We start from the raw sequence: 22,900 nt of genomic DNA on the forward strand, positions 1-22,900 counted from the left end.
AATGGCCGGAAATATCCACCGTTGGATGGCACGCAATTTCAGGAAATGTACTACATTGCCCATAACCACCTACACGGAACAAGAGAACTTTATATGGAATACAAAAATAACACTGCCCGATTGGATAGGTGGAGGGTAAAACGCCCAAATTTCAGTCAGCTTGGTCAAACGACGATGAATTATTCTGGACCGCCCATTCTATTCGCAATATTACCAGCCAGCCAGACGGTAAACACGATTACAAAAGTGGTACTACCTTACCCAGAATTCACAGCGCGCCATTTCCTTCCTTATAGTGAACATGGCGGCTTCGCCATCAACGCCGGATCCAAACATCCCAGAATACGAATTAGGCAACGCGAATACCAAAAAGTTTCACATCGAGGCGTTCAGGAAAGAGTGGCTGAGTCGACTCAAGCCTTGCGATTACTCCTACGGTGTCGAGGACGAAGATGCGTTTCACGCTAACTTTGCTCAGGAGATGGGAGTCAGCGTGGACATGATGCGGAAGCTCAAAGAAGTTTGCAGGTACCTTATATCGCACCGGATGGATCAAAACCGATGTCGGAGAAGTGAAAAAAGACAGCACCAATCAGGCCTCCTTAAGGAGCCGACATAAATCTTTTACGCCAAGCGTAGTCAGGAAGAGAGCGGGAACCGACACCACACGGAATGCTTTTATGAAATAGAATTAATTTCTCTCACACCAGATACACATCTCTCTTAATTACAATGTTCTTGATCCTCTTTCAATTATGAGCCGATTGCAAGCTACGTTGTGTTGCATACCGCCACCTACCGCACACGAGCATGTAGCAACCAATTGGCAAATAATAAAGTACAGTGTTTAATTAAATATGAATTATTGGTGGGAGTTGCCAGCATTTAAACAGAAGAGGAAGGACCTCGGAAGCTCCAAGTAGACAAATACGGTTGCCCCTTGGTGAAGTTATGAAATTGTCAGATCCCATTAACTCAGTCACAAATTTATTCGGGAATTGAAAACTTCAAGATGGCGCTGGAGAGTGGCTGCCTTTCCAGGAGCTCTTGTATTTTGTTTTTCAAATTCTCCCTTTCCTCATGGATGCCGATAAAGCACTGGCCATGGCCTCTGGCAATGTTTTTTGTTTTCCACAAGAGGCAGCATTCCCCTTTTCCCCCCACATTTGTGCTTTGTCCCCGCTTCAGCTGTTGTTAAAGCGCTATATAAACCAATATGTATGTATTGCGTTGTATTGCATTGTATTTTGGACAGCCGTCCTCATTTCAAGTTCCTATAACTCCAGACCGATATAACTTAGAAATGAACTTTTTTTTCTGATGAAAGAAGAGTCTAAGGTTTGTTACGCTGCATTGAATGTTAATGTCCTAAAACTTAATATTCTGTGGGTCCTAGAATTCTAGTGACAATGACAAAAACACTGGCACTGGCACATTTTTGCACGTCTGACAGTGAATGAGTTAATCTCTGCGACATTTTATACAGTTAGGAAGTAGACATGCCCCCTATTTTCTTGTCTTGTTTTATTTATCTGGCATGTTAATTTATTTACCTATCAAACAGTGTTGCGTCACTTCGTTGTCATCCGGAAGACCAGGAGCCTGATACGCAGGTTGTACCCGAAGACTCCACTTTGAAAACGCTCATGTATGAATTTTTTTTTTTAAACTTTGATTTCATCTATTGCCAGCTGTTGAAATCCCCCATTGACGACCGTGTAACTTTGTCTGAACAGTGAAAGGAAAAAGAAGCAAGATTACAAATCCTCTTTAAAAATCAGCAAGAATCGACACGACCTCTACGCAGATGAGCAGGTGAGTTGAAGCGGATGCTGAAACAAAATCATCACGATTGCTTTATAGCGTTTTTGTTTTGCACCCTCATAGGAGCGGCTCGCCATCACGATGAAACCAGAATCCGGGGAAAATATGGTCTCTGAAGGAGACGTCATCCTCACCATCAATATCTACTACCCGGCTACTTTCGAAAAAGTATGTGGGCAACCTGCTCTGAACCCTTCAAAGCACATGAGAAAATCTAAACTTTCCCAGTATTGAAGATACGCCAACAATTTGAATTTGCACCTCGTCCTGATTCCAAAAATGTGTCCACTTTAGTGCAAGGGTTTTTGTCATTGTCACTTGAATTCTGATTCTCCTACCCGACCCAGTTTTGCTACGTCCGACCCCACATGACACTACTGGTGATGGGCTCCCAAAGCCTAACGGAACTACGGGATGCCATTTGCTGCGCCAGCGACCTGCAAATGTGCGGCGAGTTCAGCAACGCGCCCGGCATGGCGCCGGATTATGTCAACAAGGTGAGTGTGAATCAGTTTTGCCGACCCTCCCTCACCTCCTCCATTTTTTTCCCTAACGCAGAGTTTTTTTCGTATTCCAGGACCACTACAAGTCGGCTTACTTTTTCTTCGAAGGGGTGTTCTACAACGACATGCGCTACCCGGAATGCCGCGACATCAGCCAGTGAGTTGGAGTCGTTCCCAAGAAGAGTTTGTGCGTGTCTGTGAATCCTGAGGGGAATTCTCAGTAAAAGTCTTGTGGGCGAATCAGCCGATAACATAAGTCGAGGACGGTCCAGATGGGGAGGCACGAAACAAAGTGTTATGTGTATGTTACACTCTTCCGTTGCAGGAAACATTGACTACAAATATAATTACGTGGGTAGAGCAAACATTGCACTTTTTATGTCTTGGCTAAAAATAGATGTACTCCTAGGATGGATGTGTAAGAGTGGACAGATATACAGTGGATGAAATTATACTATATACATTTTTTTTGCTCCCTGACAGACATTAACAGTGACCCCCCCCCCCCCCCCCCCCCCCCCCCCCCCCCCCGATGATTTATCGGTTTGAGTGGATTAGTGTGAAATATTGAACAGGAAATATTTGTAATTAATTCACTGCCATTCACGAAATTATTCGGGAATTGAAAATATGACAGAGCGCCATTTCGGAATGTGTTCGTGTTTTGTTTTTTCATGCTTGGGTGCAGATAAAGCGCTGACCATGGCCTCTGGCAAATTATTTTCCCACAAGGGGGCGGCATATCCCTTTTTTCTATATGAGCGGTTTGTTCCAACTTTAGCTGTTGTTCAAGTGCTATATAAACCTGTATTTTGGACAGCCGCCCTCATTTCAAGCTTTCTGATGAAAGAAAATAGTCGAAGGTTCGTAACATTGTATTGAATGTTGATGTAGTCTTAAAGGACAACCGACACCTCCGGCCGGACAAGTTGTGTCCATAATTTGTAAAATCACTTCAAATGACTTCTACTAAGGGTATTTTACAAAGATTCCATCGCATATAGCTATATTTTACGTTTTAAGACTCGCGCTAAATATTCAGGAAGTCTTGTTTTCGAGGTGATGACGATCCCCACGTGACGTCACGTTTGGAACGCCCCTGACTGAGAAAGCAACACACAATGCATTTTGCGGTACTTTGTTTGGTCTGAAAAGTTCGTGTAGATCCGTGTTGATGGCGAAATTAGAAGGAAAACGCATGAATAATGCAATGGTGAATTGTTGTGTGTTGCATCAATAAATCTATTTGATACTTGTTGACACAAATTCCCAGCAGACAAATCAGCCCATTTCCAACGGAGCTTGGGCATCAGCTTGTGCATTTTATGGGTGCTACATTGCTGTTATTGACGGCTCGAATTGATATGGGAGGACTCCTTTAATCGATTGCAAACATTTCTGCTTTCCTCTTCAAAACTATTTGAATCATATTCATAACTGGATGAGTATCAAGAAAGTGTCTCCTCCGAATCTGAAGCCATCGTTTTGATTCTCGAGCAAGGCAAGACATCTTGGCGTGACGTCACGAACAAGGGGGCGGGACCTTCTAAAACTGGCCATTTACGGTTTCATTTTGAAGTCATTTTTGGACAGTTTGTCATTTTCATTGGTGTTTTTTATTTGACTAAAAATATCAGCCTGCGTGTTTTGGGTATTTTAGATGCTATAAAACATTTTTCTGATGTCAGTTCGGAAACAAAAAAAATGGTGTCGGTTGTCCTTCAATTCAATATTCTGTGGGTCCTGCAATTTGAGAGAAAAGACAAAAATCCTGGCACCGGAGTTGACACATTTTTGCACATCGTATGGCAATCAATGAGTTAAATTAATCGCAAAACAAAAAAAATTGGACCATATCCACTTCCTGTCAGCCATTTTGGAAATAGTGTCATCAGCAAATGTCAATGGAAAGCAAATAGCTGGCTGCGGTTGAATTTCTTGCTTTTGGAAGGGAAATTTTATGACTTTATCATCCAGCCATGACGCTCACTCAAAAACATATCCGAAAAGGCGCCGAAGGAATATCGTAACGCATTTTCATGCACAAATACAGTAATGCCAACCGGTATCCCAATGACTATGTAACTAAATATGCAAAGAGGGCATATATTTTTTTGAGCGAACTGCGTTTTGTCACCGTTTGCAGGACAACAATCGCATGGGCCAAGGCTAACAATTTCCCCACGTACACCCAAGCCAAAATGGAGGACACGAAGTTCCTGGATCTGCAGGTCAAAGTGGGCTTCCCGTACCTCTACTGCCACCAGGGCGATTGCGAGCATGTCGTCATCATCACGGACGTCAGGTAGGAAGCAATGCCACGTTTGGAACTTCATTATGACTCACGGCCATCACGAGACTTGGTCGCCGTCGTCTAGGTGTCGTGCAAGCGCCCTGTCTGATGCAAAGTAGCGCAGTTACAAGTCACATAATTTGAATTGTTAATGTCATGCACTTTTAGGATCTGCTTTACAACAGCAGAGGTTATACAGTGAGACCTCAACTTACGAACTTAATTGGTTCCCAGACAGAGTGTGTAAGGCGAAAAGTGTGTATCTAAAAAAAAAATCCCATAGGAAACCATTAAAATGGGAATAATCCGTTCCCGGGTTTCCATAAAATATACTTTTCAACTAAATAAGCCTTAAAACTACACATCGATGAGAAGGTTTCTTCAGCCGTCATTGACGGCTGAAGAAACCTCATCCACCTCTCATCGATGGACCACTCCTGTACGACTGAGAGCTTACACAGACTTAAAACTACACACAACATACCTTATTCTACGTATAATAAATGTGCTATTGTAATGAAATAAATACACTGCATTGTGTCCTAAAGTCACTTGGCGTTGGAGGTCTAAGGTCAAAGGGAATTGCTGTTTGGAAAGAGAGGCGCATTACATGACGACTGTAATTAAAGAAATAAACTGTGCTGTAAAATAAAGTTGTATTTACCTTTTTGATGGTCGTTAATGGCTTATGGAAGGAGAGTCACCTTCCATAAGGACTGTTGGTAACTTAACCTCTGGTGCTGTTCGGTCGTGTGCTTCCGCCGAAGATCACTCCGCCAGCCGTGGTGGGTGTGTATTATGAAAATAGTGCTTATTATAAGGTTTAATCTTAATAAATTTGACGTTTGTAAGACAAAAAGTTTGTAAGTTGAGGTGTTTGTAAGTTGAGGTCTCACTGTATTTTTTTTTTTTTTTTGTGTATGTAAATGATAGGATTGGAATTCGTGGATAAACAAGCTTGATAGTAATCTTTTTTTCCCTGCAGAGCAAGAAATCAATCGATTCTATTATATTTTTTTTATGCAAATCAATTAAAATCCTGACGACACTGGTGCAATTTGTTGCGTGGGCACACTTAAATACACTTCATCCGTTCCAGGTTCCACCCTGAATTAGATTTTTTTTTTGTGGAAAAAAAAAGACTACTATCATACTTCATAAAAACACCCAGTGACATAATTTGTGTTTTAAAAATGCAACGGTTTCAATTTCGATCGGTCAGTAGGATTGATTTATTTATTATTTCTGTCGATTGTATTCATTTATCTGATGTGATTGTTGCGTGAAAAATTGAAGCAATAATGTTAGTCGTTTTTCTATATTGTCATTTTATTCATGGATGTTATCTTGAATTGAAATACACAAACTGTTTTTAATCCTAATTCATCATCCATGTGGATTTATTATTTACTTGAGTCATCTTGCTAGGAGACAAAAGCAGATATGCAAAAAATAATTAACTAATACAATGCCAGATAATGTGCAAAAATGTGTCCGACAGGACCGACAGAACTACATGAACATTCAATGCAGCGTAAGAAACCTTAGACAAGACTCTCTTCTTTCATCAGAAAAAAAGTTAATTTCTATCTTATTTAGTTCTGGAGTTATCTGACCTTAAAATGGGGGATGCTGTACAAAATACAATACATACATTTTGATTTATATAAACCTTTAACAACAGCTGAAGCTGTTACAAAGGGCTAACATGGACAAAAAAACAAATGCTGCCCCCTTGGGGAAGGGAAAAAACATTGCCAGAGGTCTGACAAGCGCTTTATTTGGAAAGCCAAAATAAATTCGGGAATGGCGATCCACATCACACTTTTCAATTACGGAATAAGTTCGGGAATGCGCAGCAAATGAGTTTAAAAAATCATTTTTTGGGGAGGTAAGAAAAATAAAAGACATGGCTGTTTGGTTCTTCACGTACAAGGTTTAAGTCGTGCGGCAGCGAGCCGACCCGTGACCAAGTGGAAATCTTATGTTCAAAAGCGGAAATTAATCCAAGTCACACACCCATTGGCAATGAATGAACTCCACCATTTGTGCCTCGGCGAACCAAATAATCTTGCGGCCACCCCTTGTCTCCAAGGATGACGCACTCGGGAACCTCCCCAGTTTTGGGCGAGATGAAAAGCCGTTTGTTTCACCAAGCTCTTCAACAGACACTTTAATGACCGCGTCTGAGATTGCGTACACGGGCGCGATAGCACGTGTGAAAGACCACCCTTCGGGTGGAAAGGACATTTGCAAGCCAATGAAATGTTTGGATTATTATTATTAATATAATTTCTTTGGGGTGGTCTGTTTATAGGCTGACACACAAGGACGACTGCCTGGATCGGACGTTGTACCCACTGCTAACTCACAAACATCGAATCACCACGCAGAAATGTGCCGTTTGCTACACTTTCATTGCCAGGTGCGTTGAGAATACAAACTGAGGCCAAATGAATATTGAAAGAAAAGGCTCGTCACATTCATTGCAGTTATTTAGTGACAAAGTGAATGTTTTTAATCTTTTCGTGCACCCTGTAACCTGATAACATGATCAAGCTGTTCACTGTGGTAACCGTTGCCCCTGAAAGGGTTGAGACGACGTTGATTCCTTCATACAATTCGGCAGCCGCATGTTTGGTTATTGGAATTCTTTCTTTTTCTGAGTGTTGCCAAAACACAATTTTTCACATTTTAAGGCACACCCAAAAGTTTTCATTTTCTTCAAAAGATGAATGCTGGGACATAGAAAATGGCATTTCATGTCATTAAAATTACCATATGGAATTTCCAATGGAAAATTTGGCGGGTTTGGATTGGATTGACCTTTATTCGCCTCTCAGTGGAGAAATTTACATTTAACAGCAGCAAAGTGATTTGAGTAAGAGGAAAGGAAGAAGTAGAAAAATAAAATACAGGAGCTGCTGTAAAGGCAGCAACACAAAGACACGGTCATTCCATCTTAAGCACACTCTGTTGTATGAAGCAGTTCTAGATGAAAAATCTAAGTGTCCTTTTCACCAGTGGATCAGAGACATTATGGTGAAATGTGCACATCTGCTACAAGCTAAATGTTGAAAGCAAACACCAAGCTATAGCATCCATTGACGAAAAGACAATGTCTAACATCTCCTAAATCCACTTCAATTCCAAGCCGCGACCTTTCCACATACGCATTGGCGCTCTGCGCTGACGCTCCTTTCTTTTTTTGTTGTTTTTGTATTAATAGTGTCTCAAAAAACCAAATTACAGTAGTCTCGTTATATCGATAGTACTGCTTATTACGATACTATTTCTATGAACGCAAGGAGAAAATTTACATGCCGCAGGATCGGATATATCGATAGTCCGGTTATATCGATATTTTTTCCGACTCCCGAGAATATCGATATAACGAGACTTTACTGTAGTTTATTTCTGAAAAATTTAAGGCCAAAATACTCCATGAAAACCCCTATGGAACACAAGTTTTCAAGAAGGAAGAGTGGTAATGTCTGAAAATTGTATTTGTTTTATTATAATAATTCAATTCAAAATTGAGATTTATTTTACTCAGCAATTTTTACTTTCTAGACCCACCCAAACAATGCAACATTTTATCGTGGCCCCCGAGAAAGAACTTTTCACCTTGACATCCCACCACCTGCTATTTCATTTTTTTTTCAACAGGTGGTACACCACCGGCGACCAGTTCGCCCCGAGTCACCCATGCGTGTTTTGCGACAAGTGCTTCCGCATGCTGCACTACGACGCCGACGGCAACAAATTGGGAGACTTCCAGGCTTACCCTTACATCGACCGCGGTGCTTTCAACTGACGCCGTCGTTGTGTTGACACACGTTGACGGTTTTGGCGGCGGTGGGTCGGATTTCGTTTTGTACATTCTGTTTAGATTTCTAAGAGACTCATAATAAAATAAAGACATTGAAAGACTGTTGATCAATCATTCATTCATCATATCTAACATTGCTGACTCGAACAACAGGTCAACGTCATAATGAGTTGCCTTTACTTACTTGAAAGTCAATGAAATGCAACATCACTCACCTCATCGTAACTGTGCGCTACTTTATTATTTGACGCTAAAATGTATACAACCAAAAGGCACAAAAATAACTCTTATTTACACACATTTAAATGGGGAAAAAATAGCACATTTCAAAAACAAAAAAATGAAAAGCTATTCCCCCCCTTCACTACGGTAACTGTAAAAGCTGACAAACTTCGTTATCTTCTACGACTACCACTACCGAATGATCGATAACTTGATGCAGTTACGTTGACGGGAATAGTCGTTAACGTGGAAACCAGTGAAGGGTGTTCAGTCGCAAAGCAACGATACGCTGTGACATCCCAGTGTGAATACCTTGAGGGAAGCCGGGGAGGGGCGGATAAGTCAGGTGGAGGCCTCCGCAGTAACGGGAGCACTGGTGGAAGAATGGATCAAATGAATTAAGACCTGTTGTGGGAAAATATATGATGGGAAATAACTACTGAATCTGTACATTCACTGAAAACATTTTTAATGTGGATGCAAGAAACAGATACCAATGTCGGATACTATACAGAAGACATGTCCGAAGACTAGCTGGGGGGCCAAACGCAGCCCGTGGTCAATTTTCTTCCGGCCCGCAGCCTCCGTCATAAAATCAATAAAGTCTGACCCGCTTGTAGAATGGGCAGTAGCGCTGTTACCAGCGTGTGCTCAATGTTGCTATCTAGAGGCTTGATGAGGAACAGCAAAGTAGTATCGGAGTAATGACTGAATGAGCCACCCCAATTCTCTAAAATGGCGACAATCAACAAAAAGTTGACTGTCAATGTCAATTCCATTTTGATATTTCATGTTTCAAATGAACCGAAACACATGCTTCACTCATTCACTGCCATTCACCAATTTATTCGGGAATTGAAATTATGACGTAGAACGCCATCCCTAAATCTATTTGGGTTTTGCTCAGGTGCCGATAAAGCACTGGCCATTGCCTCTGGCAATGTTTTTTCTTTTTCACAAGGGGGCAGCATTTCCCTTTTTTCCATGTTAGCGCTTTGTTTCAGCTTCAGCTGTTGTTAAAGCGCTATATAAACCAATATGTATGGATTGCATTGTATTTTGGACAGCCACCCTCATTTCAAACTCATATTACTCCAGACCTATAACATTTAGGAATTAACTCTTTTTTTATAATGAAAGAAGACAGTCTAAGGTTTCTTACGCTGCGTTGAATGTTTATGTAGTCCTACAACTCAATATTCTGTGGGCCCTGGAATTTGAGTTACAATGACAAACACCCTGGCACTGGAGTGGACACACTGTTGCACATCGTCTGACAATGAATGAGTTAAGACAAATAAAAATAAAAAAAAATGAAATGCAGAATGGCGCGCTGAAATGTATTTCAATTAATTACTGTTATATGTAAACTAGACTCTGCAGCGCATCGTGAGGACAGCTGAGAAGATCATCGGCGTTTCTCTCCCCCCCCCCTCTTCAGGACATTTACAACACCCGCCTCACCCGCAGAGCCATCAGGATCGCTGGCGATCCCACCCCTCCCACAGCCTCTTCAGCCTGCTGCCATCGGGTAGGAGACTGCGGAGTCTCCGAGCCAAGACCAGCAGGCTCAAGGACAGTTTCTGCCACCAGGCAGTCCGGAGACTCAACTCCCTCCCAGCCCTGCCGCTTCCCACTGCCACACTCACCGAACTCTGAGTACACGCTACACGCTGTACTATCATCCTGAACTCTATCTTTTGTTCTCTCATTTTTTTCAGCAAGACCTCACTTCAACCCTTTTTTGTTGTTTGTTTTATTCATTACTACATTGTCACTTTACATACGACACTACCTCACTTTACATTCAGAAATTACATGTATTGTCTGTTCTCAATTGTATGTCTTTTTTTAGCCGCGTTATAAATGCCTTGCACGCTGGGTCCGAGAGGACATTAATTTAATCTGTGCTGTATGTCATGCATATTAGCATATTTGACAATAAAGATGACTGTGACTCTCTGACTCTGACTAAACATCAATTACTGTAATATTTAAACATCCGCCAAGTTTAACACCCCCCTCCCAATACCAAATCTGGCCTTCCTGCTATATAGTTTTGAAAAAAGCTCTGATCATACAACACCGATACTTTCTCAAACTGATACGAAGAGATGACACGAAGAAAAAAAAAAATCGAATGAAAAACAAACGCTATTTTAGATGGCGACTGTTTGGCTTTCAGAAGCACTCGAAGACATTGAGACAAAAAAATGTCATGGGGTTGGATTATCTAGCGCAGGGGTGTCAAAGTCATTTTTTGCCGCGGGCCACATTGTAGTTATGGTTTTCTCTCGAGGGCCGTTATGAATTTGGGGAACCCATTAGAATGTTTAAATCCCTTCAAATATTACATATAGAGCACACAGCAAATTAATGAATAACTCGTTTTCAAATCTGAAGTCAAGAATAATGACTTTTATTGTGGTTGACATCCAAAAATATGAAATTTTGGCGCAGATTTTAGCAATCATCATGGAATTTAACAAGTTTGATTTGCTTTCGCGGGCCGAAAAAAATGATGTGGCGGGCCGGATTTGGCCCGCGGGCCTTGACTTTGACACCTGTGATCTAGCGGATTAGAATTTCATTTTTGTCTCATATCGACAGGATATACTTATTTTACATACACATTAGTGTCCGTTGTGTTCAGAATGGGACACCCACATCACTAAATTCTAAAATGTGGCTGGACTGTGAGCTGAATCAGCATAAATGGCATTTTTTCCATTCTTTCAGTTGATATGATAAAAAAATTAATGCATTTCTTTGTGAGAAAACTGCTTTTTTGGGGGGTAATTCTTACAAGGCTACCTGACGTTCTCCTTGGCCGAGGCATCCTCACATGGCTCCTGCTTGTTTTCCACAGTGCTCTCATCTCCTTCGCTTGCCTTGTCTACACAGTGAAAACACACACACACACACACACACACACACACACACACGCACACACACACGCACACACACACGCACACACACACACACGCGCACACACACACACACACACACACACACACACACACACACACACACACACACACACACACACACACACACACACACACACACACACACACACACACACACACACACACACACACACACACACACACACACACACACACACACAAGTTCAGACATCCCAAAAAGAAAACCGCAGCAAAGAGCAGCACTGGGGTAGCATGCGATGACACGTCTTAGCCTCAGACCATGGGCGGATAATTCCAATTTTGCGCGCTTTCGTCTGAAAAAGGAACCTTTTCACGCAAGTAAAAGTAGTCATCCGGTTCCTGCGAGCTGCTCAAGCTTAGGACACGCTGTCTCCTCCAAAACCAAACCCACGCTTCTCACGAGGTCCTGTGAGCTGGAATGGGGATGCGGTACGATGTGACTTGTCGGGTCTTACTTAACATTTTTGATTGCAGTCCTCTCATTTGCTCTTTCACGCACCAATCATGATAAATTGTAGAGTGATAACATGATAAGCTGTCCATTGTAGTTACCGCTGTACCGGAAAGGGTTACGTAATTCTCAACTGGATTTTCTCAGGCACGTGAACAACCACTACTGTAGGAGGAGAAAATATAGATGCAACGAATTTATTTGTTATATAAAGAATTTATTTGTGCCATTTTGAGGCAACATTGGGGGAAAATCTCTCACCCAAAAAAAGAGGCACAAAATGGCGACCTCCTGTGGCCACCTCCGTTTCCACAGGCTGATAAATTCCTTATATGGAGCTTGGACGCCCTCTTCTGGTGGCTTTTGTGTACAACACGAGATCCCCTGACCAAACAAGTACAGCAAAATACATTGACGTGATGGAAGGACCGCTACAATGCGTCTTTTTTCGGTCGTGCGTTCCTTTCATGACGTCACGTACGGACTCGTCACCAACTCAAAAACAAGACTTCCTGAATATTCAGCGCGAGTCTTAAAACGTAAAATATAGCTACATGCGGTGGAATTTTATTAAAATACGGTCAGTAGAAGTCATTTGAAGCCATTTTACAAATTATGGCCACAACTTGTCAGGAGACGTCGGTTGTCCTTTAAGTCTGTGTGCACGTTTATCATGTCTTCCTAGATGGTGAATGATGGACTCCCCACCCCGCATTAACGCCTTCCCTGAAGATCTCGGATGTTCTCATTAATTTTTCATGAGGATGGGCTGGAGGCGATGCGTATTCTTTGGTTTTGTAAAGCGGAGGTTGGAAAAAAAAACCAACCCTTTGAACGCATCACAATCAAAATGATGCGTGACAATGTACGTAAAATGTGGTACAGTGAAACGTCAGCGCTCCACAAGTGCTGCCGGTGCTTTCTCTTCGTTTGTATTATTATTTTTTGCAAATCCAATTGGAGGGTAAGAGTATGAAAGATTAATAAAAAAAATACGCTGTGCAAATGCATTTTAATCGATTTGCAACCAATTCATTAGCTATTTTCAGAATCAGAATCAGAATACCTTTATTCGTCCGGCAATGGGGAATTTTTACTGTGTCCTTTTCAATTTCCAGCAGTTAAGTGGCCCAAAAATATTTTTTCCCCCCACCTTGGTCATTGCTCTGAAGTGACAGTGGTGTGTATTCAGCTATCTATCTCGCCATCTATCTCCTGGCTACCTAGCTAGCACTTTATTTGCTATCTATTCACTATCTAGTTGGCTCGCTAGCTATTAGATATCTAGCTGGCTAGCGAGCAAGATAGCTTTCTATCTATCTAGCTGGCTACCTAGCTTGAACTTTATTTGCTATCTAGCTGGCTTGCTTGCTATCTAACTAGCTATCAGATATCTAGATGGCTATCTAGCTAGATAGCTTTCTATTTTTTTGAGTTATTCCGGGTTGCTGGCGCGTGTGGCCGCTGCTGACTCACAGAAACCCCTGTGACTGTTAAGTGACCTTGAGAATTTTGAAAGGCGCTTATAAATGAAATGTATTATTTTACAATGCTGGTACTATGACATATTTTCACGTTGCTGACAAACTCTTAATGCTGATGACACAGTGACATATAAAGAGGAGCTGGCTTCCTAAAAAGATATCATTGTCATTTTTTGAGAATTGGTTCAGGCTTGCAAAGTGAGAAAAATAACAGTCGTCCGTAAAAGTGGTTGAAAGGCCTTTTGGAACCAAAGAGCGTAGCGTAACCATATTTTCGTCTTTATTATGTCAAAGACTGAACAGTGACAACAGGAAGTGTGTCGGGGTACGCTTCAGTATTGCTCAAGAGATAAGACGATTTCTCGATCCTCTCCCATCTTGCTTTTTACGCCAACAGAAAGCAGCAGCGACATAATCATTCTTTCTATCATGTACATCAAGGGTGTCAAAGTCATTTTTTGTTGCGGGCCACATTGTAGTTACAGTTTCTTCTGGACTTTGGGGAAAGCATTACAATGTTTAATCCCTTCCACATATTACATACAGAGCCCACAAAGAATTGATGAATAACTAGTTTTCAAACCTGAAGTCAAGAAAAATAACTGTTCGTGTGTTTTCCATGCGACAAATTGAAATTGTGCTTCGGACTTTAGGAAGCATAATGGAATGCTTGATTTGCTTTCGCAGGCCGAATAAAATGATGTGGCGGGCCAGATCTGGCCCCCGGGCCTTTACTTCGACACTTATCTTTGAGCGTGATTATTGTGAGCCACTAAATGTGTACATTTGGATTATTCGTAGGATTATTTGCATGAAGACTTGTGGACAAATTTGAGCCACAGAGCCGCTGAAAAAAAAATCAAGAAGCCCCTGAAGTCTTTTTCACTATTCCCACACAAATTCAGGTACCACTGTGTTTTTATTTCCCCCGGAAATGGCTGACACCTACCTGCGGCCGTGTTATTCTCTTGCGCTTGCTCCATTTTCCGCAGCGTTCCTTTCTTGGCCTCCTCATGCTGTCGCTGCTCGGCCAAGGACCTGTTCAGGACCTTGCTGAGCATGCACTCGCCCTCGCCCACCAAGAACATGGTCTTGAATTTGTTGTACAACATGGTGGCTTTGTCCATCACGTCCTGGCTGGCTTTAAACCTGCGGATCTGGATTCGAGAAAAATGTGACGCAGAAAGCCGGGGTGCCGTTAATTTTTTGGCGGGAGTGGGGTTGCGTCTTGCCTTCTTTAGCGTGGCGATCAGTTCGCTTTGCTTTTGCAGGTGCTGAGTGGTCACCTGGAGGGTGCTGATCTCATCCAGGGCATCTAGGCATTTCTTCACGTCCTTTAATACATACAAAGTCATATGTCATCAAGTGTATTCATGTTCTAAACTCCTGAAGGAGTTGTCGCGGCGGAGGTCACAGGGATGCATCTGGGAAATTAAAAAAGGGGTCCAGTTAGCCCCTTTGTGTCTGAAAAGGGGGCCAACTTCTAAAACGGATGGTGCCCGGTTTAACTAGATTGCCGAAGCATACTAAACTGATTGAAATAAACCAAAATACATTCATTGGAGCATGATATTTCTAAATTGCAAATGAAAAACCATTATTTGAGTAAAATCTATTTTTCTATTATATCAACAATTTTAATTCAAGTTAAATAATGTATTCATACATAAAATAAACATTTTCAATTTTCTTTAGTTACTACACAATCAATCCTGTGCTATTTTATATTGTACATTAGTACAGAGAAAACAAAGACCTAGGACAATATTTCTTACGAGTGTCGACTTAAACACATTTCTTTGACTGTAACGTGTCCTTGAGAGTTTTGAAAGGCGCTTATAGATGAAATAGATAATTATTATTATTTGCTTTTGAAGATTTCCAATGTGCTGCAACAGCTCTGAAATAATTCCCATTAGCCATTCATTTCAAATCATGAACAGCAGTTTGCGGCAACGAATTGTCACTACCCTCCACAGACTTATTTGATTGTTTCTTAAAAACCGTGAATATGTTTGTTTGCTACCTGTTTTTAATGTCTTTAAGAGTTTTACATATGTTCAAACGCTCTACATTGCAACCATCCCACCATGTTTGAATAAAATAATGCAATATACCATGGGTAAATGAATATTTGATTAGCCCATTCAGAAGTTTCCGGCAGAATACGGAAAAGCCCGAAATATCATCTAAATTAACTTTGGAACACACCAAAACAAATGCAGGGTGATTATGGCTTGTAAGGCAAGATGGCAGATGACGAAAGTTAAAACATTTGATTAAAAACTAACAGTTTGCAATTGCTGTTTAACTCATTTTGTTTCTTTAGCTATTTTAACAGCAGTATGTCATATATGGCACGATGTGCTTCTTTCGATGGCAAAATAGTTGCATCGCCAGTGTACCTTTGAACTTAGTTGATACAGGAGGTGACTAATAAGCAACCAATTCCACACAAACAACGGGATTCATTGACAGAAACGGAATAACATTTATGCAAAGATGAACAAAAAACACTTCATGAAATCATAAGGGAAAAAAATTGGCCGTGTGACACCTTCCAAGTGATACTTATTTCACGCATGAAAAAAAAAAAAGACTCACGGGGTTGTCTATCTTCAGGGAAATCTTAATTTCGCTGTGCAGGCGCTGGAGCTTCACCTCTGTTGAGATTTCTGTGAAGGCAGAGGCCCACTTACATGGATTTCCCAAAACGAATGTGAGGCATTTAACATGGTAATAAGATGTTTGATTACTTTCGTTTCACCGTGCCACTTTATGTCCTGAAACGGGTTTTGCAGCATTAGCATGTTTTTATTATTATTATTCCCCCCATTGATTCAGGAGGGATGACGGAAACAGAAAGCACAATGCTTTGAGATATTCTAACTCACCCTTTTTTTTTGCCCCGGACCGCTCTTCATTTTTCTTGGGTTCATCTTTGCCCAATCTGTTAGGGAAAATAACAACAAGGCAGTTTCGATTTAACACCAGAAATCACATAAGTCACAAAATAAACACCTCCCCAAAAGCAAATGTAAGAAATGCTAAAATGCTGATGCTAATTCCAGTAGCTCATGTCTGACTTTTTACATAATGTTTCATCAGATGAACCTATGTGGCGCTTTGTTTCACTCTGTGTGTACTTTCTCTTTTAGGTTAATTTCCCCGTGAGCACTCTGCTTCTTTTTCAGAAACACTGTACAACATGTACAAGTCAGAATGTTCCACAAACCATTTCTAGCTAGAATTAAATACTGTACAACATAGTATTCAGTAAATGTTCCCTTAAAAATATACATAAATAAAAATAAACAATCACTGTCTTGTACTATCAGCATGGCAGTAACTAAGCGCGTCCTCTTGTGCTGCGTGCTTAGGCTGCGAGGCAAAAAACGCACGTGGAACAAATACATCCGGAATGCCGCACACCAAGAACTCTTTGGCAGTGTGGATGGAATGTGGCCATTGTGCTTAAATGTTTGTGATCTGATATAACATGAGTCTGAAATCTTATTTCGAGCCCTTTTGCAATGGGATACTTTTTTGTAGCACTTACTCCTCTTTCCGCCGCCGTCCATCCTTTTCTGTGTCTGCGTTTGGATGTTTTTTCTTGCTTTTGTTTTTCTAATTAAAGAAAATTGAGTTAGCAGATAGTTTGGCCCATTGAAAATTCCAAATGTGAGTCATCTTCAGTGGAAACAAACAAAAAAAAAAAAGAAAGAAATGGAAATGGTGGCAGGTGTGTGCTGGCTGCAATGTAGCATCACCTTAAATTCAGGTTAACTCATTCGCTGCCAGACGATTTGCAAAAATGTGTCCACTCCAGTGCCAGGGCTTTTATCATTGTCACTTGAATTCCAGGACCGACAGAGTTTTAGGACTACATAAGAATTCAATTCAGTGCAAGAAACCTTAGACACTCGTCTTTCATTCGAAAAAAAAAAAAGAGTTAATTCCAAAGTTATATGGTTATGGAGTTATATGAGCTTGAAATGGGGGCGGCTGTCCAAAATACAACGCAAGACATACATATTGGTTTATATAGCGCTTTAACAATACCTGAATCTGTAACAAAGCGCTAACATAGATAAAAGGCAACTGCTGCCCTCTTGTGGAAGGGAAAAACAATGCCAGAGGCCTGACCAGCGCTTCATCTGCACCCCCCTTTGCCCCAAGAAAAACCAAAACCCGAACAAATTTGGGAATGGTACTCCATGTTACACTTTTCAATTCCTGAATAAATTTCGGAATGGCAGAGAATGAGTTAATTCGAAACAGTTGCATCCTAACGATAAGAGGGTGCGCACATTAAACATTAAAATGATTCTCAGCTGTGGTGATTGTTGCGAACGTTCAGAGCAGAATAACTGTTTAAATCATTAGTTGTACTAAGTTCATCCTGTCTACTTGATATCTAATTTAAAACACCTTTTTCAGCTGACTTGCCTGTCAGATTGGACAGGTAGGTCAGACCCTCATGGAAACACCAGCTGAAAAAGGCGCGTCACAACAACATCCGTGACACTCTGACGAAGGCGGAAGTATACGCCGAAACATGTCAGGTATTTGAACACCTACAATACACTGTCTCGAAGAAAATAATCTGTTTTAAATTAAAATTGTTTAAATCATTTCTTTGTAATCACCCAAACCTGGGGTGTGTAGACTTTTTCTCCCCACTTGACATGTTGCCCGGTGATAACACTGACCTCGTCATCATCCGAGGCCTCCGAGGAGGTGCCGTCTTTGGATTGCTTTTTCTTCTTAGCCTCAGGCTCTTTCCCCTCGCCGTCCTTCACTTTGATGTCCTCCTTCCTTGTCTTGTCCTCCTCGCAGTTTTTGGACTTGTCCTCTGCTGTCCTCTTTCTTTTTTTATCAGACTCTGACGTGTCTCTGAGGGGCGCGGAAGACCAGAGTGAAAATTAGTATTATTATTGTATTAGTATTTCTTTTAATATTTTTTAACAACTGGATGTCCGTGCGGCCCGTTTACATATCACTTCCTGAGCCTTGTCGGTCTTGATGCTGCAGCAGAAGTAACTTTTCACTTCTGGGCTTCCTTCCACGTCTTTTGGGGACCTCCCCACCTGACAAACATAGACAAGGTGAGTTATTGTTGCATCAGAGGCAATATTATAACATGCCCAAGAATATTTCAACTTGCCCGCAGGACTGACTGGACTCCCTGGGGGAGCTTCCCCTGTCTCAGTGTCTTGGTCCCCCTCATTCTGAATTAAAACAACAAGATGAATCGTTCAGTTGTGTTCTTGAAACTTCCAGAGAGGTCATTTATAAAAACAAACCTTTCTTTTTCGTCCCCTTTTGGGTTTGGGCGCCTCTGGCTGGACTGCGTCCTGTAAAGTGACGGGTTTGAGTCAGTACATCTGTGTAAGCTCTCAGTCGTACAGGAGTGGTCCATCGATGAAAAGGTTTCTTCAGCCGTCGTCTGTACTTCTTTGAAGGTGTCGGACGATAGGGCCAGATCTACCAGCAAAATTTTAGTTCGATGCCGAAGTTTTTCGGATGAGGAGCGAAACGTCCGACACCTTCAAAGAAGTACAGATGACGGCTGAAGAAACCCTTTCATCAAAGTTTGAGTCAGTTTAAAGCGAAAAAAACATCCCAATTTGAGATGCATTCACAGTGCTGTGTTAAATAAGGCAAACACGTTTCACATTGAAGAAGCCCATTTGCTTCATTTTTCTTCCCGCTGGCACTCAAGCAAAATCTTGTTATATCAGAATCAGTGCACTTTTCAAACTGTAGCAATGCACTTTTGGGTTTGACTTTATAGAAATAGCTGTGCAGTCTAAAACCACAATGTTAAAGAAAATTTCCAATAGATTTGAAGAAGTTTGCATCCAGCAAGGATTTCAAAATAAACATGGCAAAACCCATTGAAAATTTTCATATGAAACACAAAATACAACCAAAACATGCAGTGTAGGAATTGTTGAAATTTTCTTGCGCAAGATGCAAACCAGGAAGCAGTGAAGCCATGGAGGACATTTTATCAATTAGCACAACCATGAACACGCGTCAACTGGACACCTCCCAGCATGCAAAGTACGTACATCCTGTTTCTGAGGGCCCTGATCAGTGATCACCAAGCCTTCTTCGTCGTCTTCATCGTCGTCCTCCATCTCCACCTCCTCAGCCTCACTTCCTGGAACCTAATTTTTTGCGTGATTTGGGGTGAGGTTACCAATGGCGGCATAGATGAAATTCTGTGCCATGCAAAGTTTAGTATTAAAAAAAAAAGAAAAAAAACACCTACCTTCGATGACTTGACTTCCTTGTCGCCCGTTTCATCCTCGCCCTCCAGGCCAGCGTCTGAATCCTTCTCAGATGAAGATTCAGGATGAATTGGCTATCGAAAGATTGGAAAATAACGGGAGATGCAGCAAAATGTAATTTTTACAAATAGGTTTTGCCCACAATGCTGGATGCAAACTTTGGGTGCGGTCAGCTCCACTTTGGGGTTGTTCTCAATTTCCCATAGTCCTTCGTTGAAACCTTTCCTCTTGTTTGGTTTTGCGTACTTCTCCTTGTTGGGGTGATACGGAAAGATGTCTTTGGGGCCGAGAAAGGCACTGTGGGGAACATGTTATGTATCATGTTACCCGGCCATCTTTAAAAATTTCTGCGAGGGAGTCGTTCTGCACTTCTGTGCCACTTTTACATCACAGTGGGGCTAATTTATACAATAACAAACTTCCACATTGATTTTTGCGCGATGATCGCTTTGAAGCGACCCATTTCAGCAGACGGAAATATCTTGTCACTCACGTTTCATGGGTGCCAAAGAAGAAAATGGGTAACTTGATGTTGGACGGCTTCACGGCACCATCCGGGACTTCATCTATCTGTCAACGGGATGAACATGAGAAGTGAATTTATGACCGTCACGATAGTAGACCCTTCTTTTAAGTAATATTAAAATCTCCCTCTGTGTCACATGTTAAACCCTATTAGATAAAACTAAAGTATGGTAGAAATGGTGACGATAGTGAATAAATGGAATACAGAGGAAGAATACAGTAAAGAGTGCAGAGTGCAGAGCAACACTGTCACCTAGCGGTATTTTGTATACTTTGAGTGTCTGAAATGCACTTTGAGTGCCTTTCCAGCAGCTCCTGTGTTTTGCTTTTCTACTTTCATTTCTTTCATAACTTTGCTGCTGTGAATTGTAAATTTCTCCACTGCGAGACTAATAAAGGCAAATCCAACCCAATCCAATCCAATCCAAATTACACTCGAGATTGGTCAAACTAACTATAGTTACAGCAGAAATGTACTCCGTTTTAATCAGTGACGTGCGGTGAGGTTCATGGCTGGTGAGGCACTGACGTCATCACAGTCAGATTTACAAATATATGAACTCTACAGAGTAGCTTATTCACCATTTGATTGGCAACAGTAAACGTGTTTTGTTTAAAATGTCATGTCAGCATTCTTCATATAAACTGTAGCATAGAAAAAAAGAATTTACAAAAACGGGATTATCGTGTTACCTTTACTTATAAATGAAGTCCATGCACCGCTCCTTCTGAAGAAAGGCATCAATAACTTCCAGTTATTGATGCAACAGTTTTAAAAGTCTCTCTATTTCTTTCAATTTAGGTATGGAATCGTCCATTCTGAAAATAAGGCCAAGCAACACGAAAAAATGACTGGATGGTTGCACTTCACTTGCTAACTGTTCACTGTAGCTTGCTCTCACTAATTCTACTATTGTGCAGCCAAGGAGGCGCAAGAAGAATCTGTAACCACCAGCGCCCCCTGTCATGAGGCAGGAGAACTGTGTGCCTCACCTATGCACATAGTTTTGATAAAAATAAAATAAAATAAACACTGTAGTACTGTGTTTATAATATAAAGTGACTCTATATTATTATATACACCAGCTAAACTGTAGAAATTTAGTTCATATACTAAAAGTGTTTGAACACTTTAATAGCGATATGCAGAGGGAGAGCAATGCGGTCTCACCGCAGAGCAAGCCAGCACAGTTAGCATAGCATAGTCATTGCGCAATACATGGTGAGGCTCAGCCGGCTGCTGCCTCACCGCTCGTCTCTACTTAGTATTTACGGTAAATGTGAAAATTCAGCGATTTTGAAAAAAAATCCAAAAACGGTGAAGTTAAATGGAAAAGAACTTTAAAGTACAAATCACTAAATAAGTATAACTGTTTAATTTATTTTTTCATTTGATATTGCCATGATGACAGGTGAGGCATGGCCTCACCTGCCTCTCCTGACTATTTATCAATTAATATCACAGTGAGCTTGTGAGGTACATTTTAATGTTTTTTTCAGCATTAATATGTTGAGCCAGGAGGAAAGTTTCAGCGGCCATTTTGCCTTGCATTGCCACTTGCTGTCAATTGAAAATGACATCACGAGTCCTTAGTTCATATCTCAAATATTGGCTCACAAAAACAAAGCGAAGAATATCGACCAAGGTGTGAACTTAAAACGGAATTTTCGCGTAAAGGCCCAACTACTGAGAGGTACTCTCTTCTGATGTGTCATAATTGCATACTTACTCTCGCAGGCCAATGGGGATAGCCTTTCATTTTGGCAAAAATCAGATCACCAGGCTTCCAGTCTCGTGCCATTTCTATTGAAAAAAACATGAGCGAAACATGAAGCTTCCAGTCACTCAACGACAGATGTTGACAGCACATGACAACATGTAGGTGCCCCTCCCCCTGAGCGCCATCATCTTTTACCATTCATTCACATACGCTGCGCATTCAAAATACAACACTGATTATAATACATCGCATAGATTAATATGACTAATATAATTAGCAGCCATCACGTGTGTGGTAGCAACTTACGTCAACAACCAGGCTAGCAGTTAGCTTGCGGTAGGTTTTTCGATTGTAATGCTGTTACCACGACAAAAACTGTGCCTGCCGAAAACGGAGCTGCGTGGAGAATATTATAACATTAATCACCAATTGTTTGTTTACCTGACAGTCTCTGTGGTGTAACCTTTTCCTCCCGACACAATAGCCCCTTTCCCACAAACAATCCGAACCACGTTTTACCCTCCCGCGTTCGACGTCACTGGACAGTACCAATACAACGTACATGACAGGAGCGTACTACTTGAAAAAATAAAAGATAATATTTCTCTTATGTGTTTTGAACCACAGCGAAGAAACTTACGATTTTAAAATAACAATAATACATATTAATTTGGTTCTAGGAAGACAAATTACTTATTTTACGCGTATAAATAGAAATTAAAAAACATAGCCTCCCCCACCCCGTTAAAAGTATTTGATAGCCGTTGTGAAGGCCATCGTTGCCGACAAACATGG

General features: G+C 41.2%; 2 protein-coding genes across 5 annotated transcripts; one reads left to right on the forward strand and one right to left on the reverse strand.

The window, feature by feature from the left end:
• Window positions 1-207: 207 nt before the first annotated feature.
• snapc3 (small nuclear RNA activating complex, polypeptide 3) lies at window positions 208-11,474 on the forward strand. Of its 2 annotated transcripts, XM_089006880.1 has the most exons (10): window positions 208-528; window positions 1,565-1,648; window positions 1,737-1,815; window positions 1,888-1,992; window positions 2,172-2,321; window positions 2,402-2,484; window positions 4,474-4,632; window positions 6,938-7,045; window positions 8,290-8,478; window positions 10,049-11,474. In XM_089006880.1, exons 1-9 carry the CDS (start codon window positions 302-304, stop codon window positions 8,435-8,437), a joined length of 1,143 nt encoding a protein of 380 aa, XP_088863006.1. In that variant the 5' UTR covers window positions 208-301; the 3' UTR covers window positions 8,438-8,478; window positions 10,049-11,474. The 2 variants fall into 2 exon arrangements, with proteins under 2 accessions (XP_088863006.1, XP_088863005.1); XM_089006879.1 differs by lacking the exon at window positions 10,049-11,474 and having other exon boundaries at window positions 229-528; window positions 8,290-8,553.
• Window positions 4,603-22,634, reverse strand: psip1a (PC4 and SFRS1 interacting protein 1a). Of its 3 annotated transcripts, XM_089006876.1 has the most exons (18): window positions 22,547-22,634; window positions 22,115-22,188; window positions 20,353-20,429; window positions 20,018-20,156; window positions 19,841-19,933; window positions 19,638-19,736; window positions 18,867-18,917; window positions 18,728-18,791; window positions 18,557-18,650; window positions 18,273-18,456; window positions 17,120-17,187; window positions 16,455-16,510; window positions 16,165-16,235; window positions 14,793-14,894; window positions 14,510-14,717; window positions 11,489-11,570; window positions 8,987-9,047; window positions 4,603-4,725 (listed from the first exon to the last, which is right to left on the reverse strand). In XM_089006876.1, exons 2-17 carry the CDS (start codon window positions 22,184-22,186, stop codon window positions 9,017-9,019), a joined length of 1,491 nt encoding a protein of 496 aa, XP_088863002.1. In that variant the 5' UTR covers window positions 22,187-22,188; window positions 22,547-22,634; the 3' UTR covers window positions 4,603-4,725; window positions 8,987-9,016. The 3 variants fall into 3 exon arrangements, with proteins under 3 accessions (XP_088863002.1, XP_088863003.1, XP_088863004.1); XM_089006877.1 differs by lacking the exon at window positions 4,603-4,725 and having other exon boundaries at window positions 8,669-9,079; XM_089006878.1 differs by lacking the exon at window positions 4,603-4,725 and having other exon boundaries at window positions 8,669-9,047; window positions 22,547-22,620.
• Between the last annotated feature and the right edge of the window lie 266 nt (window positions 22,635-22,900).

The sequence above is a fragment of the Hippocampus bargibanti genome, linkage group LG10 (assembly GCF_051943395.1).
Source record: "Hippocampus bargibanti isolate YZ-2025 linkage group LG10, ASM5194339v1, whole genome shotgun sequence".
Lineage (NCBI taxonomy): Eukaryota > Metazoa > Chordata > Actinopteri > Syngnathiformes > Syngnathidae > Hippocampus > Hippocampus bargibanti.

Bases quoted from the DNA above. Each gene is read 5' to 3' on its own strand.
- snapc3 (XM_089006880.1), top strand. From the start codon at position 302: ATGGCGGCTTCGCCATCAACGCCGGATCCAAACATCCCAGAATACGAA. The intron at 529-1,564 runs GTACCTTATATC...CCTATCAAACAG, and splicing joins AAGCTCAAAGAAGTTTGCAG to TGTTGCGTCACTTCGTTGTC. The intron at 2,485-4,473 runs GTGAGTTGGAGT...CACCGTTTGCAG, and splicing joins GAATGCCGCGACATCAGCCA to GACAACAATCGCATGGGCCA.
- psip1a (XM_089006876.1), bottom strand. From the start codon at position 22,186: ATGGCACGAGACTGGAAGCCTGGTGATCTGATTTTTGCCAAAATGAAA. The intron at 19,737-19,840 runs GTAGGTGTTTTT...GCAAAAAATTAG, and splicing joins AGGAAGTCAAGTCATCGAAG to GTTCCAGGAAGTGAGGCTGA. The intron at 16,236-16,454 runs GTGAGTTAGAAT...CTGCCTTCACAG, and splicing joins GTCCGGGGCAAAAAAAAAGG to AAATCTCAACAGAGGTGAAG.